Source organism: Salvelinus fontinalis, chromosome 14, assembly GCF_029448725.1.
Source record: "Salvelinus fontinalis isolate EN_2023a chromosome 14, ASM2944872v1, whole genome shotgun sequence".
Lineage (NCBI taxonomy): Eukaryota > Metazoa > Chordata > Actinopteri > Salmoniformes > Salmonidae > Salvelinus > Salvelinus fontinalis.
Genome location: NC_074678.1, coordinates 30,524,022 through 30,543,218, shown reverse-complemented (window position 1 = coordinate 30,543,218; position 19,197 = coordinate 30,524,022). Strand labels below are relative to the sequence as shown.

The 19,197-nt window shown below is 44.1% G+C and overlaps 1 protein-coding gene across 1 annotated transcript in view; it reads left to right on the top strand.

Moving 5' to 3' along the window:
- Nucleotides 1–19,197, top strand: part of LOC129810604 (ephrin type-B receptor 1-like) — a 235,345-nt gene that overhangs the window by 177,100 nt on the left and 39,048 nt on the right. The window contains exons 8-10 of the mRNA XM_055861287.1: nt 6,339–6,501; nt 9,134–9,242; nt 9,405–9,469. Of these exons, the coding sequence (XP_055717262.1) occupies nt 6,339–6,501; nt 9,134–9,242; nt 9,405–9,469 (337 nt within the window). The remainder of the gene's footprint in view (nt 1–6,338; nt 6,502–9,133; nt 9,243–9,404; nt 9,470–19,197) is intronic.

Sequence of the window (19,197 nt, the reverse complement as noted above, 5' to 3'; positions counted from 1 at the left end):
CTTACCCGTATACATAGATGGACGTTTCTCCCTCTCTGTCACATATGCCATGGTTGCTTTTAGTTTGAAGATGTAATTCGGAGCCTTCTGTGTTCTCTTGTCGACTCCGTCTGCATATTTGCAATCAAACCCAAGAATTTTCTCCATCTCCTTAGCTATCATACCCTACATGGCAGAACTCATCTCTCGGCATGTCAAATCATGGCTAGTGGAAAGCGGCCTTTTTCCATGGCTAAACCAGCTAGGCTCGTAGTTTAACAATTTTATTTGTATTTACAAATGACATACAAGTTTGTTATAAAGAGACATGAAAGATCACATGTCCCAGAAGGCATCTCTGCCAAAAACACATTTTGATAAAAAAATAAAGTTTACGTTCAAATGGCGCCATTGTGAAGTAAACTCAGCAAAAATAGAAATGTCCTCTCACTGTCAACTGCGTTTATTTTCAGCAAACTTAACGTGTAAATATTTGTATGAACATAACAAGATTCAACAACTGAGACATTAACTGAACAAGTTCCACAGACATGTGACTAACAGAAATTGAATAATGTGTCCTTGAACAAATGGGGGGAAAGTAACAGTCAGTATCTGGTGTGGCTACCAGCTGCATTAAGTACTGCAGTGCATCTCCTCCTCATGGACTGCACCAGATTTGCCAGTTATTGCTGTGAGATGTTACCCCACTCTTCCACCAAGGCACCTGCAAGTTCCTGTACATTTCTGGGGGGAATGGCCCTCACCCTCAGATCCAACAGATCCCAGACGTGCTCAATGGGCTCTTCGCTGGCCATGGCAGAACACTGACATTCCTGTCTTGCAGGAAATTACGCATAGAACGAGCAGTATGGCTGGTGGCATGCTGGATGGTCATGTCAGGATGAGCCTGCAGGAAGGGTTCCTCATGAGGGAGGAGGATGTCTTCCCTGTAAACAGTGTTGAGATTGCCTGCAATGACAACAAGCTCAGTCCGATAATGCTGTGACACACCGTCCCAGACCATGACGGACCCTTCACCTCCAAGTCAATCCTGCTCCAGAGTACAGGCCTCGGTGTAACGCTCATTCCTTCGACGATGAATGCGAATCCGACCGTCACCCCTGGTGTGACAAAACCGCGACTCCTCAGTGAAGAGCACTTTTTGCCAGTCCTGTCTGGTCCAGCGACAGTGGGTTTGTGCCCATAGGCGGCGATGTTGCCGGTGATGTCTGGTGAGGACCTGCCTTACAACATGCCTACAAGCTCTCAGTCCAGCCTCTCTCAGCCTATTGTGTACAATCTGAGCACTGATGGAGGGATTGTGCGATCCTGGTTTAACTCGTGCAGTTGTTGTTGCCATCCTGTACCTGTCCTGCAGGTGTGATGTTCGGATGTACCGATCCTGTGCAGGTGTTGTTACACGTGGTCTGCCACTGCGAGGACAATCAATTGTCCATCCTGTCTCCCTGTAGTGCTGTCTTAGGCATCTCACAGTACGGACATTGCAATTTATTGCCCTGGCCACATCTGTAGTCCTCATGCCTCCTTGTAGCATGCCTAAGGCACGTTCACGCAGATGAGCAGGGACCTGGGCATCTTTCTTTTGGTGTTTTTCAGAGTCAGTAGGAAGGCACTTTAGTGTCCTAAGTTTTCACAACTGTGACCTTAATTGCCTACCGTCTGTAAGCTGTTAGTTTCTTAACGACCGTTCCACAGGTGCATGTTCATTAATTGTTTAGGGTTCATTGAACAAGCATGGGAAACAGTGTTTAAACCCTGTAGAATGAAGATCTGTGGGGTTATTTGGATTTTTATTAACTTCTTCTGGCTGCAAGCCCGACGTCGGTACACTTATGACAACAGCCAGCTCAAGTGCAGGACGCGAAATTCAAAATATATATTTTTTAAATATTTAACTTTCACACATTAACAAGTCCAATACAGCAAATGAAAGGTACACATCTTGTGAATCCAGCCAACATGTCCGATTTTTAAAATGTTTTACAGCGAAAACAGCACGTATATTTATGTTAGCTCACCACCAAATACAAAAAAGGACAGACATTTTTCACAGCACAGGTAGCATGCACAAAGCCAACCTAACTAACCAACAAACAACTTCAACAGATGACAGTCTTATAACATGTTATACAATAAATCTATGTTTTGTTCGAAAAATGTGCATATTTCAGGTATAAATCATAGTTTACATTGCAGCTACAATCAGAAATTGCACCGAAAGCAGCCATAATAATTACAGACACCAACGTCAAATACCTAATTACTCATCATAAAACATTTCTGAAAAATACATAGTGTACAGCAAATGAAAGACAGGCATCTTGTGATTCCAGACAATATTTCCGATTTATTAAGTGTTTTACAGCGAAAACACAATATAGCGTTATATTAGCTTACCACAATAGCCAGAAACACAAGCCATTTCCCAGTAGCAAAAGGTTAGCGATCGTAACAAATCAGTAAAAGACACATAATTTTTGACTAACCTTGATATTCTTCATCAGATGACAGTCCTATAACATCAGGTTATACATACACTTATGTTTTGTTCGAAAATGTGCATATTTAGAGCTGAAATCGGTGGTTATACATTGTGCTATCGTAGCTACTTTTTCCACAACGTCCGGATATTTTTCTGACACTTTTTCTGACACACATATTCTGACCAAATAGCTATTCATAAACATAACTAAAAAATACATGTTGTATAGGAAATGATAGATCCATTAGTTCTTAATGAAATGTGTTAGAATTCTAAAAAATAACTTCATTACGACATCCAGCTTCAGTATAGCTAGAGTACCCAAAAGTTGGGCGCCGACGACTAGTTCACATGTACGACAGATATATGAAATAAAATGTTTCTTACTTTTGCTGATCTTTCATCAGAATGTTGGACAAGGGGTCCTTTGTCGGGAACAATCGTTGTTTGGATTTAGAACGGCCTCTTTCCCTCTTGAATTAGCAAGCATACTTGCCAAGTGGCGCGAATCTCTCCATCGTCAACAAAGTCAGAGAACGGAACACGGCAAAACTCCCGAAAAAATTTCAATAATCTGATTAAACTATATTGAAAAAACATACTTTACGATGATATGGTCACATGTATCAAATAAAATCAAAGCCGGAGATAGTAGTCGCCTATAACGGCAGCTAAACAGAAGGCAAATCCAGGTACCTCCTCGCGCTCTCCAGAAAACAGGAAATGGGGGACATGTCATACAAAGAGCTTGTATTCCACTTCAGACCAAGATAAACACTCAATTTCTTCTCTCACCGCCTCTTGACATCCAGGGGAAGGTCTATGAAGTGCATGTATACTAATACGTATCATGCCCATTTATAGGCAGGAAGTAGAACAGAGCCTCGATTTCAGACTTTCCACTTCCTGGTCAGGAAGTTTGTGCCAAATAAGTTCTCTTTGACTCACAGATATAATTCAAACGGTTTTAGAAACTAGAGAGTGTTTTCTATCCAATAGTAATAATAATATGCATATTGTACGATCAAGAACTGAGTACGAGGCCGTTTGAAATGAGCACCTTTTATCTGGCTACTCAATACTGCCCCTGCAGCCCAAACAGGTTAATTATCCTTGGAAGATAGGGTCCTGAAAGTGCCGTTTCTTTTTTTGCTGAGTTTAGCTATGCACAACATACACCTAGTTTCCTGAAACGAGTCACATATTTCAATATAAAGACATACCTTTTTCATCACAGTGGAAGTCACAGGTTTGTTTGAGGTGGTTCTGTACCGTGTTTAATTTCAGGACTCCCACAGTGGTTCCATAGACACAACATAGTGTTGAACAAACGAATTTCCTCAGAGAGACAATAGTAATATCGTAGAGATAGAGATAGGGATATTTACCTGGACCGCAGCTCTATTTCAAAGAAGAGATGAGGAGAACCAGAGTCCTCAGGGTGGAGAGTCAGAAAAGAGGGCCCCACACACACAACGGAAGGAGAATAATACATCCTACTATTACCCCAGGACCAGGTTACACTCCCCCACGGAAAATAATGGAGAGAATTCTGGATCAAATTGCAGGAATATGAGTCTGAACGCTTTGTTCTATTTCCATACTTGTTTTATCTACCTGGTCTGCCTAATATGATGGCTTTATCCCCTCTGTCTGGGCAACAGGAAATGTGTCAGAGCTAAAAGTAAAGATGATTGAAAGTTATTTTTGAAATCATGAAGTCATCAGAGTCCCACCGCAGTGTATGATGCTTTGCGGATTACTACATATCTTTCATACAAAAAAACACAGCCCTCGAATAGAGTTCATGCTTGTTGAAATTGATAATTATGTATGGAGGGCCAGTGTAACACGCTGTTACCTGTCCTGCCACTGTCTTCCTAGTTTCACCACCCCCCCCATCCAGTATTTCTGTGTTTAATGCCAGTCACTCAGCTGCACTCTCCAGGGAATGTCTGGAGCCATGGGGTTGGTTTAGATTTGGGATCGGGCCTGGATTGCACCAATTGGCCAATGAAAGCAGATATAAAATCTCTATTCTACCGAAGGTCTTTTTCTTCCTCCTGCTCTGTGCAGACAATGAAGAAGAGGTGGGTTCCCGATGGGACAGCACACTGATAATGTCAGCACTCCCTGTCACAATATCCTATTATGTAATGCTCTACTCGGTCCGAGTACAAACCCCATTCCGCATTCTCCGCATGTGTGAGGAGAATTCCATTTGCTAGCCTTTGCTGAGGTAGTGGATTTCATCTTGGCCTTCTTGCTGAGCGTCAAAGCTGGTGTGATGATAAGCACTGAGAATATTGGCGTGATGGCAAGGTGGATTCTGCTATTGAAATTGAAATGGCAAGGGCCAACGAGGCATATTTCATCCGTCAGCTTTGACTGAAGTGCCACGGAACACTGCCAGGCTGAACATTGCCAGGCTGAACATTGCCAGGCTGAACACTGCTAGGCTGTTGAGAGTTAAGTTCACAGTCCCCCTCCGCAGCTCTGGGAGACTCCACCCCTCACAAATCTTTAAGAAGGCCAGGCGGGGATAAAGCCAGGGGAGGATGGGTTGGGGCTTCAGAGGGATGGAATTGGGAGTGGTTGTAAAGGGCGGTTCACTGGGTATTTCTGGGGAAGGGAGATAAGTGGCCTTGGGCATTTAAGGAATTCCAGGCATTATACAAAGTCCCCCATATCTAATTCTGCATTGGACCTTGTCATTTAGGCAGTGCATGCGCTGAGCGAGGAAGCAGCTATATTTCAGGGGTGAAGTTGCATCTAATTTCTGCTCAGTGTTTTTCTTCTGATAGAGGAAGGTCAGAGCCTCCATTAGCTGAGGAGTGTTACTTTCCTTCCTCTGTCTCTCTCTGTCTCTGTGGGTTGGCTGTTCTAGTGTGTCTGCACACACTTTTCCTTTTATAAATTACCACCATGGAGGATACTTACAGTTTGTATGGTTCAGATACTAAAAATGTGTCCAGTCTTTATACATACCAGCAGACCTAACCTGCCACATACCAAGTCACACATTCTCACTAAACACTTACTAAACACATGCTGAACATGTACATACACTCATGTGTTCAGTAAAAAGATGAGAATACAATCCACCTCTCACACAATATATTTTCTCCCTGTATCCCTTGACTCTGGTCTGATGCGAACCTGGACATGTCTCAGTGTTTTTCCACCTCCTGCTCCTGTTTGCTCTCATCCCTCCACAGAGGAAAGAGTCTGGAAAGAGAGACAGACAGAGAGGGATTAAAGCAAACAGAGAAAGAAAAGCAAATGCCATGAGCTCTCTAAGTACACACAATGCCAGTGAAAAGGTGTGTTGTGATGAGCCAACGATCTGAATTTAGAGATTTGTGTGGCAACTGTGGTTGATGATTGATGATGAATACGTCTATGCATGGATTCTAAAACCAGGATCAGCTACCGATATGCTGCACATGATGAAAGATCTAATATGGGGATGTTGTTTGGAACTCTTTTTTTTCTCAACACCTCACTCATTGCTCGATGTCCCTATTTCTGGTTTTATGTGACCAAATTAAAAGAGTTATAAAGTTCTATAGTGTATGTATGTGAAAAGCCTAATTACCCTCCATGGCTGTATAAAGATTACAACAGTGGAGTCCAATGTGGATATACACCATCCAGTATAATCTCATACACAAACATAAAGAGGAATAAGGGCCATTTTGTTATCTAAGCCCACAGGGCAGTATGTAGTGTGTATTAGGATTAGGGGTTGACTCGAGTTGTTACTCCACTGCCTAAAAGCTGCAGGCCCAGTGTGATGAACAGATGTAATATTCTCTAGCTCTCTTTCTCGATCTCTCCCTGATTGTTACAGGACCACACTGAGTTGAATTCAACCATGGTGCGGAGCCAGACCAACACTGCCCGTGTGGAGGGCCTGAGGCCAAGCATCATGTACGTGGTACAGGTCCGTGCCAGGACGGTGGCAGGCTTCGGCAAATACAGCAGCAAGCAGTGCTTCCAAACCCTGACAGATGGTATGCTCCGTGTGCATGTGTGTGTGACCGCCATGCGGGTCTTTGTGTCTGTGGACTGGGTGTGGGAGATTGGATATAGTAATAACTTCAAACATTAACTATCATTACTGCAATACATTTGTGTGTCGACGCAGAGCAGGTGGTGAATTGTTTTAATTAAACAGTTATTCTCTTGATATTAGGATTTATTTTTAATATACATATTCCATAGTCAATGTCTGGATTAAAGTAGTTCCTTCTAGAGCCATGTATCCGCAGTGCCTTCAGAAATTATTCACACCACTTGACTTTTTCCACATATAATTGTGTTATAAAGTGGGATTAAAATGGATTTAATTGTAATTTTTTTGTCAACGATCTACACAAAATACTTTGTAATGTCAAAGTGGAATAATATTTCATCATCATTTAAAAAAAGGTGCCAAGTTGGTTGTTGATCTTTGCTAGACAGCCATTTTCAAGTCTTTTCAAGCCGATTTAAGTCAAAACTGTAAAACTGTAGGCCACTCAGGAACATTTAATGTCATCTTGGTAAGTAACTCCAGTGTAGATTTGAGTATTAGCTTATTGTCCTGCTGAAATGTGAATTTGTCTCCCAGTGTCTGTTAGAAAGCAGACTGAACCAGGTTTACCTCTAGGATTTTCCTCTAGGATTTTGCCTGTGCTTAGCTCTAGAACTTTTCTTTTTATCCCCAAAAAACTCCCTAGTTCTTGCTGATGACAAGCATACCCATAACATGATGCAGCCACCACCATTCTTGAAAATATGAAAAGTGGTTCTCAGTTATGTGTTTTGTTGGATTTGCTTCAAACATAATGCATTGTGTTCAGGACAAAAAAGTGAATTTCTTTGCCACATATTTTGCAGTTTTACTTATTGCAAACAGGCTGCATGTTTTGGAATATATATATTTTTTGTACAGGCCTTCTTTTCACTCTGTCATTTAGGTTAGTATTGTGGAGTAACTACAATGTTGTTGTTTTATGCTATCACAGCCATTAAACTCTGTAACTGGTTTAAAATCACTTTTGGCCTCATGGTGAAATCCTTGAGCAGATTCCTTCCTCTCTGTCAACTGAGTTAGAAAGGACTCCTGTATCTTTGTAGTGACTGGGTGTATTGATACACCATCCAAAGTTTAATAAATTCACCATGCTCAAAGGGATATTCAATGTCTGCTTTTGTATAGTCGATACTATCTGTCTTGTTAAGCACATTTTTACTCATGAACTTATTTAGGCTTGCCATAACAAAGGGATTGACTACTTATTGACTCAAGACAATTCAGCTTTTCATTTTGATTAATTGTAAACATTTCTAAAAACATAATTCCACTTTGACATTATGGGGAATTGAGTGTAGATCAGTGCCAAAATCTAAATTGAATCCATTTTAAATTCAGGCTGTAACACAACGAAACGTGGAAAAGTCAAGGGGTGTGAATAAATTATGAAGGCACTGTAGAAAATAAATATATGGCTCTGACTAATTCCATTTGTTCGGGGAAATTGCACATTTGAGGTGTTAGCCATAGTGAGTCTTTGCAGGTGGCACAGCTGCATGGTGTAGTGGAGGAAAGCAGCCAACAGAGAGCCCCTGCATGCTCACAGTGTGGTGTAGCTCATTAAGGGATCTCTAGCAGCAGCGCCTGCCGAAGTCTTGGGGTTGCAGCAGCATCCGTTCCCCCCCAAAACAGTTGAGTCATCAGTCTTAGAAAAGTTGTCTGGTCATGAGACTATAAAACTCTGAACCCAATAAAAAGTTAACAAAATTAAGCTTTTATGCAAATGTTGCACCAAAATAAGTCTAAAATATTTGTTATCACTAGGAGCTATTTTGAAAGCTTCCACAAAATGGTATAAACAATTATAACCCATATGAAAACCACAGAATATGAAAAAAGGTGCTGTTCATTCAAAACACAATATGAATGGTTATATACATGAATATAGATAAATACTGGAGAATGTGTGATTCTGTTGGAAATGACAGAACAGCAACACATCCTTTTAATCCGATCTATACATATGAAGGTATGGTGTTTCTGTTTACTTTCTTAACTCTCCCTCTGACACGTGATAAAGCATTTGTGTTGAGATTAGCAGGCGTTCTTCTGACTCCTATTGAGTGTGTAAGGGGATTAGCTGTGTCAGGAAGCAATGTGTCACTGAGGGACTGTCTGTCTGCACAGATACTAGCCCACATGTCTATGTGTTTCACAGTAGAGACACTTTTGACACTGTCCCAATACCATTTAACTGTTCCAATACTCCTATTTCTCTTCTCCTCTCACCACTTCACTTTTCACACCTCTTCTCTGACCTCCTCTTTTACCTTGCCTTCAACTCTCTCCATTTCTATCCATTTCTCTTCTCTCTCCATTTCTATCCATTTCTCTCCTCTCACCACTTCACTTTTCACACCTCTTCTCTGACCTCCTCTTTTACCTTGCCTTCAACTCTCTCCATTTCTATCCATTTCTCTTCTCTCTCCATTTCTATCCATTTCTCTCCTCTCACCACTTCACTTTTCACACCTCTTCTCTGACCTCCTCTTTTACCTTGCCTTCAACTCTCTCCATTTCTCTCTCTCTCTCTCTCTCTCTCTCTCTCTCTCTCTCTCTCGTTGCAGATGAGTATAAATCGGAGCTGAGGGAGCAGCTGCCTTTGATTGCAGGCTCAGCGGCTGCAGGAGTGGTCTTCCTTGTATCATTGGTGGCCATCTCCATTGTCTGCAGCAGGTAACCACCACTTAGCCACTGCTCATACCTGGTGTTACCAGGAATATGATCAACGGTTATGCCCCCCCGGAATTAAATGTTAATATTACAAACTTTTAATTCAGTGCCTTAATATTGTAGAATATGGTTACATAACCGTCTTTTGCTAATTCTTTGTTGCAGGAAGAGATCATACATGAAGGAGACTATATACAGTGACAAACTGCAGCACTACAGTACAGGCAGAGGTAAGCATAAAGCTCTCATCCCATCCCACACACACAACACACACCCCCACGGACCCTCCCACTCACACATTCTCCTACCAGTGACTCCACCAAAGGCACCACACAACATCTGACTCCCATCATCCCAGTCTGGCCCTTATATAACATCCTGGCTATTTTGACAGATTATCTATTTAAGACACAGCTCGTTACCTATCCTCCTTCATCCCTGCCTCCCTATTCCTCTCCAGTACATAGATGCTATACAATGGTGCCGGATGAGTTGAGATATCCTAACACAGTGCTTTAGGATGAGATACACCTTGTAAATGTACTCATTATGAATTTGTATCATGCTCTCTCTCTTTTTCTTTCTTTCTTTCTCTCCACACACACACACACACACACACACACACACACACACACACACACACACACACACACACACACACACACACACACACACACACACACACACACACACGTCTCCTACATACAGTGGGTTCTGGACCAGGGCAGTGGTCAGGGAATAGCGTCTAATGTATGTACAAGTTTCACCGTTTTACAGCTAAAATGATCAATATTGGATAACTTGCTGCCAATTGAGTGCCTACATGGCCCTGACCTTTCACAGATCAATCTGTTACCATGGATTCTGAATCCGGCCTAATTAAGGGTGAATTTCCCACGAGTCTTGTTGCCCTGTTCAGTTACTCCTCCCTCTCTCGCTCTCTCCCACTCTCTCTCTCCCTCTCCCTCTCTCCCCCTCTATCTCTCTCTTATGGAGCAGAATGGTTTACATGGCTTTGTTGTTTATCAAGGGAGCAACAGTAAAAACATGATGTCAATGTCAAGATCCCTCTCTCTCGCTCTCTCTCTCTCTCTCAACAGTCATTCTGTTTGATGGACACTCAGATCAGAGAGGCAGAGAATGTTTACATTTGTATCTATTATTTCTCTCAGCCACCCATAAAAAGATGGTGCCACAGCACAGGTGAAGATAAAATATATAAACTGTTTGCCGTTTAAACAAGACATAAAATTATATGCTGCTGATCATAAATTGAATAGATTCTGCACATGTGGTGTGAAAAGATTTGGACGCTGTGCAGATAGACTCTTTTAATAGTACAGTCAGTGCAGGTTGCCAAGAAACCCATTATGGGATGGTGAGCTGTTTCTCTTCCCCCGGCGCCTGAGTAAATCCTCTCATTTGAGTGTGTTTGGATTCACTTAATTGTCTATTAAATCTGAGTATCCTATTGGTTCAAAGCAATTAGGACTTTGTCAGAATGAGCCGATCCTGTTCCATTGAGAACCAAGCCTTGATCCCCACAAGAGCCACAGAATAGATGGTCTCAAGTCAACACGTCTAATTGTCCTTTACTTTCAATAGTTCCATTATTCTTCCATTTTTGTAGTGTAGAATATATGTAGAAAGAGGCAGATATCAGACAAATCTATAGTTAACCTTGACCTTAAACTGGAAACTTTGGCTGGGTTTTCATAATTAAGTTTACTTCATTTTTTTTTCTCAATCATAAAAGTGAAATGCACACACACATTTAGGGATTGCTTTGCAGGTGCATAGGAAATGTTAAATAACAGTTTGAAGAAACATAGAAGCTATGACGAAGGCTGTGAGGCCAAAATGTTGGCACAAAATACTGATACTGTGCAAGTGCAGTGTGTGGGATCTTATTTATTTCTCTCTGAATCTTAAAATTGGATGTCTACTGCTGGAGGTGATATTTCCTGGAATTTTTCATCTTAGTGTGTGTTATGACGCGTTTCCCTCTCTTACGTTGCAATGTTTGGAGTCACTCTAATCATCTTATATGTCCCTGGGATCAAAAACATTGTTTGGTCTGCTCGTCTTCTGCTTGGTTACCAGGGACTTTGTCCAACTTGCTTAGAGGTAAAAGAAACCAATCTAATAATTTGATCAGCAAAATAGCAAGGGGATGTCTGGGGACAGTTTTGTTTAGAGAAATACATATCATCACAGTTCAAATGGAGGCACCAGTGTGTAAGCACCAACATTCAAGCCAAATCTATTTGTGATTTTGATGCACTGTTAGGCTTGATTTTTCTTTGGCAAATCAGATCACGCCTCCATTTTGCTCCTCCCCTCCTATAGCCAGAAACTTAAATAGGAAGTACCTGTGGTAAGGACTGTTCAATGTTGGTCTGACCAATCAGAATCTTCAAGATTATTTTGATCACGAGTACTGGGAATTGTTCTGGGCTGCCTCTGAGAATAGTATTGATGTATACATCAGGAAGTGCATAGAGGATGTTTTTTCCACTCTGATGATTAGAACTTATACAAACCAAAAACCGTGGATAAATGGTTGCATTCGCGTAAAACTGAAAGCACGAACCACCGCATTTAACCATGGCAAGGTGACTGGAAACATGGACGTGTACGAACAGAGCAGCTATGCCCTCCGTAAGGCAATCAAAGAGGCAAAACAACAATACAGGGACAAAGTGGAGTCGCAATTCAACGGATCAGACATGAGATGTATGTGGCAGGGACTCCAGACAATCACAGATTATAAATCGGTGCCACACCAATGCCTCGCTCCCGGACAAGCTAAACACCTTCTTTGCCCGCTTCGGGGAAACACAGAGCCGCCTTCACGGGACTTACTGCATGTACCGCTTTTCAAGGAACCAAAGTCGCTTTACAATTGTAGAAATGAAAAGAAAAACTTGAGTAAAAGTTAAGATACCGTAATACAAAATGACTCAAGTAAAAGTGAAAGTAGCCCAGTAAAATACTACTTCAGTAAAAGTCTAAAAGTATCAGATTTTAAATGTACAAAGTAAAAGGAAATACTATACATCAAATTCCTTATATTTAGCAAACCAGATGGCACAATTTCCTTTTTTATGACTTTTTTTTGACAGCCAAGGACACACTCCAACACTCCAACATAATTTACAAAGGAAGCATTTATGTTTAGTGAGTCCACCAGATCAGAGGCAGTAGGGATGACCAGGAACGTTCTCTTGATAAGTGTGTGAATTGGACCTTTTTCCGGTACTGCTAAGCATTCAAATTGTAACTAGTACTTTGGGTGTCTGCGGAAAATGTATGGGGTAAAAAGGAAAAAGGAAAAGTTGGCAAAAATATAAATAGTAAAGTACTGTAGTGTTCTGGGTGTAGCTGGTGCAGAGGAGTCAGGCGCAGGACAGCAGAGATGAGTAACACAAGTAACTTTACTCAAAATTTCCAATAACATGTCGTAATACCAAATACAAAAATCATGGGGAAAACAGAGGGTTAAATAATGAACATGTAATTGGGGAATTGAAACCAGGTGTGTAAAAACAAAGACAAAACAAATGGAAAATGAAAAGTGGATCGGCGATAGCTAGAAGGCCGGTGACGTCGACCGTCGACCGCCGCCCAAACAAGGAGAGGGACCGACTTCGGTGGAAGTCGTGACAAGTACAGATACCCCAAAAAACAACTTAAGTAATACTTTCAAGTATTTTTACTTAAGTACTTTACACCACTGCTGCTCGGTATGGTGAAGAGAGGAGTGTCTTAGTAGTGTATTTCTTTGCTTGTATGTGTGTGTGGGGGCGGGGGGGGGGGGGGGGGGGGGGGGCTTAAGGGCAGGCCCTGTCAAAGAGGTGGGGCTTTAGGAGGGACTGAAAGGCAGTGATGGCCTCTGAGTCATGGATGGCTGGAGGGAGATTCAGAGCCTATGAGCAACCCTGGAGAAGGCCCTGTCGCGGAAGCTCTGGAGCTTCGACCTGGGGATAACAAGGTGGAATGGAGTGTGCGTGTTGGTTGGTAGGGGAGAAAGAGGTCTGAGAGGTAAGTGGGGGGCAAGGTGGTGAAGGCTTTGTAGTTTAGAAGAAGGATCTTGTAATCAATGCGTTGGGAGACAGTGGAGTTCACGGAGGACAGGGGGGGATGTGCTGCCAGGTCTTAGTGTGGATGAGGAGTCGAACTGCAGAAGTGTAACCCTCCATTTGGAGATTATGGTGGGAGCTTGAGTTGATGCGGGAGAGAAGTGAGTTGCAGTAGTCAAGATGGAAGGAGATTAATGCATGTATGAGGGTTTTAGCAGTTTCAGCCCAACGCATCACCAGGGGCACACTGCCTGCCCTCAAGGACATCAGCAACAGCATCCAGTGTCACAGGAAGGCGAAGATGATCATCAAGGACCTCAGCAGTCTGAGCCACGGCCTGTTCACCCCGCTACCATCTAGAAGGCGGAGACAGTACAGGTCCATCAAAGCTGGGCAGAGAGACTGAAAAAACTACTTTCATCTCCAGGCCATCAGACTGCTAAATAGTCACCGCTAGCCGGCCTCCGCCCAGTACCCTGTCCTAAACTTAGTCACTGTCACTTGCCGGCTACCGTCCGGCATTCTACCCTGCACCTTAGAGACTGCTGGCCTATGTACATAGTAATTGAACACTGGTCACTAATTATGTTTACATACTGTTTTACATGCTTCATATATATAGTGTATTCGGAAAGTATTCAGACCCCTTGACATTTTGATACGTTACAGCCTTATTTTAAAATTAATTAAATACATTTTTTCCTCATCAATTTACACATAATACACCCTAATAACAAAGCAAAAACAGGTTTTTAGATTGTTTTGCAAATGTATTACAAATTAAAAAACAGAAATACCTTACTTACGTAAGTATTCAGACCCTTTGCTATGAGACTCGCAATTGAGCTTAGGTGCATCCTGTTTCGATTGATCATCCATGATTGGAGTCCACTTGTGCTAAATTAAATTGATTGGACATGATTTGGAAAGGCACACACCTGTCTATATGAGGTCCCACAGTTGTCAGAGCGAAAACCAAGCCATGAGGTCGAAGGAATTGTCCGTAGAGCCCCGAGACAGGATTTTTTTGTGGAGTCACAGATCTGAGGAAGGGTACCAAAACATTTCTGCAGCATTGAAGGTCCCCAAGAACACAGTAGCCTCCAACATTCTTAAATGGAAGAAGTTTGGAACCACCAAAACTCTTGCTAGCGCTGGCCGCCCAGCCAGACTGAGCATTCGGGGGAGAAGGGCCTTGGTCAGGGAGGTGACCAAGAACCCAATGAGAGAACCTTCCAGAAGGACAACCATCTCTGTAGCACTCCACATATCAGGCCTTTATTGTAGAGTGGCCAGACAGAAGCCACTCCTCAGTAAAAGGCACATGACAGCCCGTTTTGAGTTAGCCAAAAGTCACCTAAAGGATTCTCAGACCATGAGACACAAGTCTGGTCTGATGAAACCAAGATTGAACCCTCTGTCAAACATCACATCTGGAGGAAACCTGGCACCATCCCTACGGTGAAGCATGGTGGTGGAAGCATCATGCTGTGGAGATGTTTTTCAGCGGCAGGGACTGGGAGACTAGTCAGGATTGAGGGAAAGATGAACGGAACAATGTACAGAGAGTTCCTTGATGAAAACCTGCTCCAGAGCGCTCTGGACCTCAGACTGGGGCAAAGGTTCACCTTCCAACAGGACAACAACCCTAAGCACACAGCCAAGGCAACCCAGGGGTGGCTTCGGGACAAGTGTCTGAATGTCCTTAAGTGGCTCAAACAGAGCCCAGACTTGAACCCGATCGAACATCTCTGGAGAGACCTGAAAATAGCTGTGCAGCGACACTCCCCATCCAACCTGACAGAGCTTGAGAGGATCTGCAGAAATGAATGGGAGAAACTCCCCAAATACAGGTGTTCCAAGCTTGTAGCGTGATACCCAAGAAGACACCATTGAGAGCATCCTGTCGGGCTGTATTTCAGCCTGGTACGGCAACTGCACCCCCCGCAACCACAGGGCTCTCCAGAGGGTGGTGCGGTCTGCGCAACACATCACCGGGGGCAAACTACCTTCCCTCCAGGACACCTACGCACCCGATGTCACAGCAAGGCCAAAAAGATCATCAAGGAATACAACCACCCAAGCAACTGCCTGTTCACTCCGCTACCATCCAGAAGGCAAAGTCAGTACAGGTGCCTCAAAGCTGGGACCGAGAGACTGAAAAACAGCTTCTATCTCAAGGCCATCAGACTGTTAAATAGTCATCAATCCAAGATGGCGTAGCAGTCAGATGTCCTTTGTCCTCGTCTTGTCCCGTGTATATATATTTTATATATTTTTCTTAAAAACTCAACTTCAAAACACTCTCCTGAAACCCACCTCACCAAATGTGGTGCGGATCTGTTTTTTTTTTCTTCCTCAAAAGTATTATTCACCTCGTATCCGAAATCTACAACAGAAGCTAACCAGAAGTTAGCCAGCTCACAAGCTAACGTTAGTAGTTCAGCTAACCACAGCTAGCGCTCATCAGCTATCCTTTAGCTCGGAAAACTATTGCCAGTTTTGTACAACGCGACTCAGACCAGAGCATACCAGACCTATTTTCTCTCCATATCCCCGGATTTTTACCTCAAGCTCTGGACATTTACACCTGGATCTTGCAGCTAACTAGCTGCTATCCGAGTGACTATCGGCTAACATCAGTTCCGGAGCAAACACCAATTATCCCGGAGCTAGCCAGCTGAAGAGTTCCATCAGCCACTCCTGGGCTACAATCACCTATCCGGACCCGTTTTACTGCCGATGCGGAGCCCCATCGGGCCTTCACGACTGGGATACCGACGTTATCTGCCCGAGGGAGTATTTCAACCGGCCCCTCCATCGCGACGTAACCTGAACGTCCATATACTAACTGCGGCCCGCTAATCGTTAGCTGTCTTGAGCATATCGGCTGCTATCTGAACAGGTCTATCGAACAATCTTCTTAGGCCACTATAACTATTTTGACAATTGGATTGGTCCCCTCTACCACACGGAACCCCACTAATCTACCGACGGAATTGCACGGCGTGGCTAAAAACAGACCTCCATCTTCTGCTAGCTTGCTACCAATGACTAGCTGTCTGAATCACGAAGCTAGCACCAGTTAGCAAACACAATTCTTCAACTCACAACCTCTCTTTCGCCACCGCCATCCGGCTTGGATTCTCTGTCGACACGACCACGTCTGGTCTGCAGACAAATACCCCATCCGCTGTGCCCTCAACCGGCCTCCGTCTGAGCAGACCCCCTCCGTCTGAGCAGACCACCCCCCCGGGCTACTAACTTTAAACGCCGCGGGCTAGCTTAGTGGAGGCCTCACTACTCAATCTACGGCTGCCCCCTGGACACTATGATCACTTGGCTACATAGCTGATGCCTGCTTGACTGTCCATTAATTCACGGTACTCCATTCTGTTTATTTGTGTTTTATCTGTCGGCTCTGTGCCTTAACTCAGGATCTGTGTGTAGTTAATCCGACCCTCTCTGCCCAGTCGTCGCCATTTTTACCTTCTGTTGCTCTGTTAGCTGACTAGCTGCTGTTATCTCACCTGCTGTTTTAGCTAGCTCTCCCAATCATGACCTGCAATCACTTTATGCCTTATTGTATGTCTCTCTCAAATATCAATATGCCTTGCCTACTGTTGTTCAGGCTAGTTATCATTGTTTTGGTTTGCAATGGACCCCGTAGTTCCACTCTCCGTACCTCTGATACCTCCTTTGTCCCACCCCCCACACATGCGGTGACCTCACCCATTGAGTCCAGCATGTCCAGAGATACAACCTCTCTTATCATCACCCAGTGCCTGGGCTTGCCTCCGCTGTACCCGTGCCCCACCATACCCTGGTCTGCACATTATGCCCAGAATCTATTCTACCACGCCCATAAATCTGCTCCTTTTATTCCTTGTCCCCAACGCTCTAGGCGACCAGTTTTGATAGCCTTTAGCCGCACCCTCATCCTACTACTCCTCTGTTCCTCGGGTGATGTGGAGGTAAACCCAGGCCCTGCATGTCCCCAGTCACCCTCATTTGTTGACTTCTGTGATCAAAAAAGCCTTGGCCTCATGCATGTCAACATCAGAAGCCTCCTCCCTAAGTTTGCCTTACTCACCGCTTTAGCACACTCTGCCAACCCTGATGTCCTTGCCGTGTCTGAATCCTGGCTTAGGAAGGCCACCAAAAACTCTGAGATTTCCATACCCAACTATAACACTTTCCGTCAAGATAGAACTGCCAAAGGGGGAGGAGTTGCAATCTACTGCAGAGATAGCCTGCAAAGTTCTGTCATACTTTCCAAGTCTATGCCCAAACAGTTCGAACTTCTAATTTTAAAAATTAATCTCTCCAGAAATAAGTCTCTCACTGTTGCCGCCTGCTACCGACCCCCCTCAGCTCCCAGCTGTGCCCTGGACACCATCTGTGAATTGATCGCTCCCCATCTAGCTTCAGAGTTTGTTCTGTTAGGTGACCTAAACTGGGATATGCTTAACACCCCGGCAGTCCTACAATCTAAGCTTGATGCCCTCAATCTCACACAAATCATCAAGGAACCCACCAGGTACAACCCTAAATCCGTAAACATGGGCACCCTAATAGACATTATCCTGACCAACTTGCCCTCCAAATGCACCTCTGCTGTCTTCAATCAAGATCTCAGCGATCACTGCCTCATTGCCTGTATCCGCCACGGGTCCACGGTCAAACGACCACCCCTCATCACTGTCAAACGCTCCCTGAAACACTTCTGCGAGCAGGCCTTAAGGTGACCTGGCCCGGGTACCCTGGAAGGATATTGACCTCATCCCGTCAGTTGAGGATGCCTGGTCATTCTTTAAAAGTTACTTCCTCACCATATTAGACAAGCATGCTCCGTTCAAAAAATGCAGAACCAAGAACAGATATAGCCCTTGGTTCACTCCAGACCTGACTGCCCTCGACCAGCACAAAAACATCCTGTGGCGAACTGCAATAGCATCGAAGAGCCCCCGTGATATGCAACTGTTCAGGGAAGTCAGGAACCAATACACGCAGTCAGTCAGGAAAGCAAAGGCCAGCTTTTTCAAGCAGAAATTTGCATCCTGTAGCTCTAACTCCAAAAAGTTCTGGGATACTGTAAAGTCCATGGAAAACAAGAGCACCTCCTCCCAGCTGCCCACTGCACTGAGGCTAGATAACACGGTCACCACTGATAAGTCCGTGATAATCGAAAACTTCAACAAACATTTCTCAATGGCTGGCCATGCCTTCCACCTGGCGACTCCAACCTTGGCCAACAGCCCCGCCCCCCCGCTGCTACTCGCCCAAGCCTCCCCAGCTTCTCCTTTTCCCATATCCAGATAGGAGATGTTCTGAAAGAGCTGGAAAACCTGGACCCATACAAATCAGCTGGGCTTGACAATCTGGACCCCCTATTTCTGAAACTGTCCGCCGCCATTGTCGCACCCCCTATTACCAGCCTGTTCAACCTCTCCTTCGTATCATCTGAGATCCCCAAGGATTGGAAAGCTGCCGCTGTCATCCCCCTCTTCAAAGGGGGAGACACCCTGGACCCAAACTGTTACAGACCTATATCCATCCTGCCCTGCCTAGCTAAGGTCTTCGAAAGCCAAGTCAACAAACAGATCACTGACCATCTCGAATCCCACCGTACCTTCTCCGCTGTGCAATCCGGTTTCCGAGCCGGTCACGGGTGCACCTCAGCCACGCTCAAGGTACTAAACGATATCATAACCGCCATCGATAAAAGACATTACTGTGCAGCCGTCTTCATCGACCTGGCCAAGGCTTTCGACTCTGTCAATCACCATATTCTTATCGGCAGACTCAATAGCCTCGGTTTTTCTAATGACTGCCTTGCCTGGTTCACCAACTACTTTGCAGACAGAGTTCAGTGT